Genomic DNA, 5000 nt, shown 5'->3' on the forward strand with positions numbered 1-5000 from the left:
TGTGTGTGTGTGTGTGTGTGTGTGTGTGTCAAGGTCTCAGGCAGGTACAGTAGCATGTATTGTCAGGGTGGACTGGTTCACCAAGGGTTTAACCTCAGTTCAACAGGAAAAAATAAATGCAAAAATCACAAAATAACTGATAGGCCTAATATATCATTAGGCCTATCGGCTTATACAGGGCTCGTGTTTGGAGCACTTGACTATTTCCCACTCTTGTGTAGGGCCCTATAAAATCTTTATATTTATTGTTCCCAAATTCGGATTTATTAAATTTCTTCATTTTTTTTAAACTCAAAATTACACTTTGAATCATTAAAAGATGATAAATGGATATTATGTTTTTTTTTTTTTTTTAATTAAAGTGTTTTTTTGTGGTTCTAGATTAATAGATAGAGCTGCTACAAATGACTAATTGACTATTAAACATTAATTTATAAGAATAAGAAAATATTGATGAACCAAACATAGGCTCATGCTGCAAATTTCCTGGCGCATGTGACACACATCATAAACCGAGTGCACCCAGCCTAAAAAGACAAACAATTTAGTATCCTACATGTGCAAGCTGTAGATCACACTACTCATTAAGCCCATGCTCCATGCTGTTTGTGCCATTCAACTGTTATTAGCCTACAATATTGGAACATTTTGGAATTAATTTTCAATGGGGCATGACAAGCTCAATGTATGCAATGCCGAGTTTCACTTAACGCGAACCGTGTACCGTGTACCGAGGGGCTCGTACCAAGCAGGATGGATAAGAACCAACCAACTAAAGACCATTACACCCCTTATGTTTCGAGTGTATAGCGTGTTTGATCCACCTCTTGACAGATGAATAGAAACCTTGAAGCTCTTTCCAGAAAGACTAGGCCTCCCATGTGTGTCTGTGTGGGTTTAGGGAGCACAATGCCAACACAATACAGGATAATAGCAGTGCCTGCAACTCATTTAAACCATTGGCACAGAGCTATTACAGTACTTTCACAGCAACAACAGTAACATGACAAGGTTTACAAATAAGGTTTCATATAAAAATCGTTCCTCATTCTGCTGTTACTTTCCCAGTAGCACCAGCCCAACACAGAACACATGCACATGTGCCCTCACATGCACATGTGTAAGACCTCATTTAAAGACTGCACCATAGTGAGCCTGTCAACATCCTTTTCTTATATTTTGCACATGTTTACTTTCTTATTCAATTCTTCTTTTTGGCCTGAGGGCAGTCTAGCGGCTAAAAAACTGCCTATTGTTCAAAACAAAAAAATAAGAGAATTGCTGTTTCTCTTTTTAGTTGAAGTGAAATGGTTACCCACCCGCAGTGCAGTGTGAAGCACAATGGGAACACAACTTCTGCCAGGGGCTGCACTAGAACTTTACTGACTCTGAAGGACCGGAGGTAGGAGGCAAGGGGGGTTCAATAGAGTTGTTGCTAGAGGGGCTGGTTGGCCGAACAGAAAGGGTTCCTGAGTGCGCACGCACAACAGGGCCAGGGCCTTGTTGGAACCATAGAAATAGAAGGAGTAGAACAGACAAGCCCATTCTAAAATCAACATTCCATGGGGTAAATGCTGCTCTGACGTCTCCCGATTTAAATTGAGATTTAAAAACGGTGAAAACATATATACAATCTGGATTGTATAACTCTATGGTGCCGCCTCTCTTTGCGTGTGTTCTACACAAGGGGAGGGGAGGGGCAAGAGCCGTGGGATAATCCGTAGGGGTAGTCGGGGTTCGGTCCAGGAGTCGTTAGCGGGAGGTCCAGTAGCGGAGAGGGGTAGGGGCTAGGTCCGTGGAATGGTTGACGAGGGGGTCCGAGGAAGACGAGGGTTCTGGAGGGGCACAGGAGAACAAGGTGAGTCACAAGGGAAAAGACAAGACACAAGGAACAGCTAGGAAAACTCGGGAGGGCTAGAAGCGTCTGCGGGTCTCGTGGAAAGGTTTACCGTAAGTCACAGTACGATCTGGCACAGTGAAGACTGGACAGGGTTCTTATGGGTGGGTGATTGGGAATGGGTCGCAGGTGTGCTGATGGGGGATAGGGAACAGGTGATTGGGAACGGGTCGCAGGTGTGCTGATTGGGGATAGGGAACAGGTGATTGGGAACGGGTCGCAGGTGTGCTGATTGGGGATAGGGAACAGGTGCGCTGTCAACTGGGAGCTGGACGCTTCAGCGATAATCGCCGGGGCCTCAAGGTGGTGCGAGAGGGTTGGTTAGGAGGAGGGACCATAACAAAATGGCCATGATAAATCGGTCGATCAAGGAATGAGATTGTTAAAGAACGCTGTTTTGGTCCAGACAAGAGACTTTCTAAAATCTGGTGTCGTGGCCTTTACATACTATGTGTACTCTTTATGGATATGCACACATTTGCCACCACTCGAAAAGGTAGCATTTTTTACATTTTCATATTTTCATTGTCGCCAGACAGCAACACGTAAAACCACACCTTTAAGCCTTCCCTATGACACAGAACAGACAGTTTCACTAAAGTAATGCAATACTGACAAAATAAAAGTTTTTCCCCCCTCCTATTGTGACAGTCCTGGTAAATGATTAGTAAGCCCAGGAGTGAATGTGTGCAAAGCCTCTTCCTCCAGATCCGCATAGCGAAGAGTAAGCTTAAACACACCTCACTGAACTGCTCTACACACACACACACACACACACACACACACACACACACACACACACACACACACACACACACACACACACACAGACATGCACATGCACACACACACACGCACATACACACACACACACACACACACACACACACACACACACACACACACACACACACACACACACACACACACGCATATTGTCCCTTAACACATTCAAACACCAAAAGAATGTTAGACACAATTCTTTCACACACGCACACACACACGGCACACAAACAGAATAAGCTTCAGCACTCCTCACTGTCAGTCTAAGTCTCAGCTATTCAGAAAGAATCCTCTCTGCAAGGTCCATTCTATTACGTGTTAATCCCATTTGCTTGTGGAGCTAGATCAGCCAGCTCAGTCAGACCCACAACGAGCCCACAGAGGCAGCGGGGAGGCCTGGGTGTGTGTGTGTGTGTGTGTGTGTGTGTGTGTGTGTGTGTGTGTGTGTGTGTGTGTGTGTGTGTGTGTGTGTGTGTTGGGATATGCAGGCAGTGGGAGGCATACTGTTAGCATTAGCAGGCTAGGAGATGAACGAGCTAAAGCTCTTATACGTGCTGCTCATTGTAATGGGGAAGCAGTGTGTGTCAGGGATCTGTCTGTGTGTATGTGTGTGTGTGTGTGTGTGTGTGTGTGTGTGTGTGTGTGTGGGTGTGTGTGTGTGTGTGTGTGTGTGTGTGTGTGTGTGTGTGTGTGTGTGTGTGTGCGTGCGTGCACGTGTGTGCGTGTGCGTGTGTGTAGACAGTGGGAGGCAGTGTGTGTGTGTGTGTGTAGACAGTGGGAGGCGGCAGTGTGTGTGTGTGTGTGTGTGTGTGTGTGTGTGTGTGTGTGTGTATGCATGTAGTTGTGTGTAGCCTTTCTGTACACCAGAGCTGTTATTGGTTTTTAGACTCTGTGTGTAGCTAGTGTGGGCAGCAGAGGAGTTTATTCCTAATGTGTAGCCTTTTAATGCATTGTGTGGTGTTGATGTGTGCTCCCAGTTTGTACTGCAGGCATGAACCTCTGCAATGTTTTCAGACACATAAAGCAGAGCTGGATTTCTAAGTTTAGTGTGAAGCTATTCATTAGGATTCGAGAGAACTCTCTTCCCTGGAGTAGAGGGGTGAAGTGTTGGTCAGCAACACAACAGTGTCAGCTGCAAACCCACGTTCCCACACACCTACATGTACGCATTCACACACACCAAAGTACAAGTACAAGTACAAAGACAACCACTGTACATAGAGACACAACAATGGACATGCACCTCAAATATGTGGGCTTATGCATACTATACGGTGATATGGACAGACAGACAGAGAGACAAACAGACAGACAGACAGACAGACAGACAGACAGACAGACACACACACACACACACACACACACACACACACACATACACAGACACACACACACACACTCACACACACACACACACACACTCACACACGCAGACACACACACACATCGAAGTGTATTTTCTTTGGAGGTCTTCTTGCTTCTTTAATACTTCTGCCATGCTCCATTAGCTGCGCAAGACCTATCTTGTGTGGTACTGTAGGTTGATGTGTGTGTGCCGTGATAACTAATTGAGCAGGTCTATGGACTGTGTTTAAGGTCAGGGTCAGCATGTACTATCCAAGAGCAGTTAAAACCCCCTCAGCTAGGACATAATTCATAATTACCCTCATTTAATCTCTACAGCAGACGCACCCACACACATACACATACTCCACACTTAACAGGTACAAAGGAACATCCACAATTAAACAGTCACATACAAACCTATGTGACCTACTGTATATTCTGAATAGTTGGTTGTCTGTTTACCTTGATGTGTAAGTATCTGTTGTTTTTTTTGGTTTTGTTGCTCAATGTGATTTAAACTGTGGTTATACTCATACTTATACATATACTGCTGTGGTCCAATACTTGGCCAAAAGCCCATCTGCATAGCAAGAAAGACAAACAACAACAACAATGGCTTGTTTGTTTGTTCCATGCAGACGTTCTGTGAGTGTGTGCCCAGCTCCTCCCAGCTCAAACACCGCTGGTCAGAGTCAGACTCAGTCAGAGAGACCCCGCCCAAGGTAAGGGCATCCCCCCGCCCCTCACACACACACACACACACACACACAGGCAAAACACACACAATGCCACACACACACACACACACACACACACATACACGCACAGGCAGGCAGAACACACACAATGCCTCACACACACACACACACACACACACACACACACACACACACACACACACACACACACACACACAGAACACACACAATGCCTCACACAGTGCCTCACACACACACACACATACACACACACA

The 5000-nt window shown here is 45.5% G+C and overlaps 1 protein-coding gene across 1 annotated transcript in view; it reads left to right on the forward strand.

Annotated features, from left to right (window-relative positions):
* fibcd1b (fibrinogen C domain containing 1b) overlaps positions 1 to 5000 on the forward strand; it is a gene marked incomplete at its 5' end in the record, with an annotated part of 76010 nt that overhangs the window by 18854 nt on the left and 52156 nt on the right. The window contains one exon of the mRNA XM_083669760.1: positions 4666 to 4749. Within this exon, the coding sequence (XP_083525886.1) occupies positions 4666 to 4749 (84 nt within the window). The remainder of the gene's footprint in view (positions 1 to 4665; positions 4750 to 5000) is intronic.

This window comes from Argentina silus, assembly GCF_951799395.1.
Source record: "Argentina silus genome assembly, chromosome: 5".
NCBI classification, from domain to species: domain Eukaryota; kingdom Metazoa; phylum Chordata; class Actinopteri; order Argentiniformes; family Argentinidae; genus Argentina; species Argentina silus.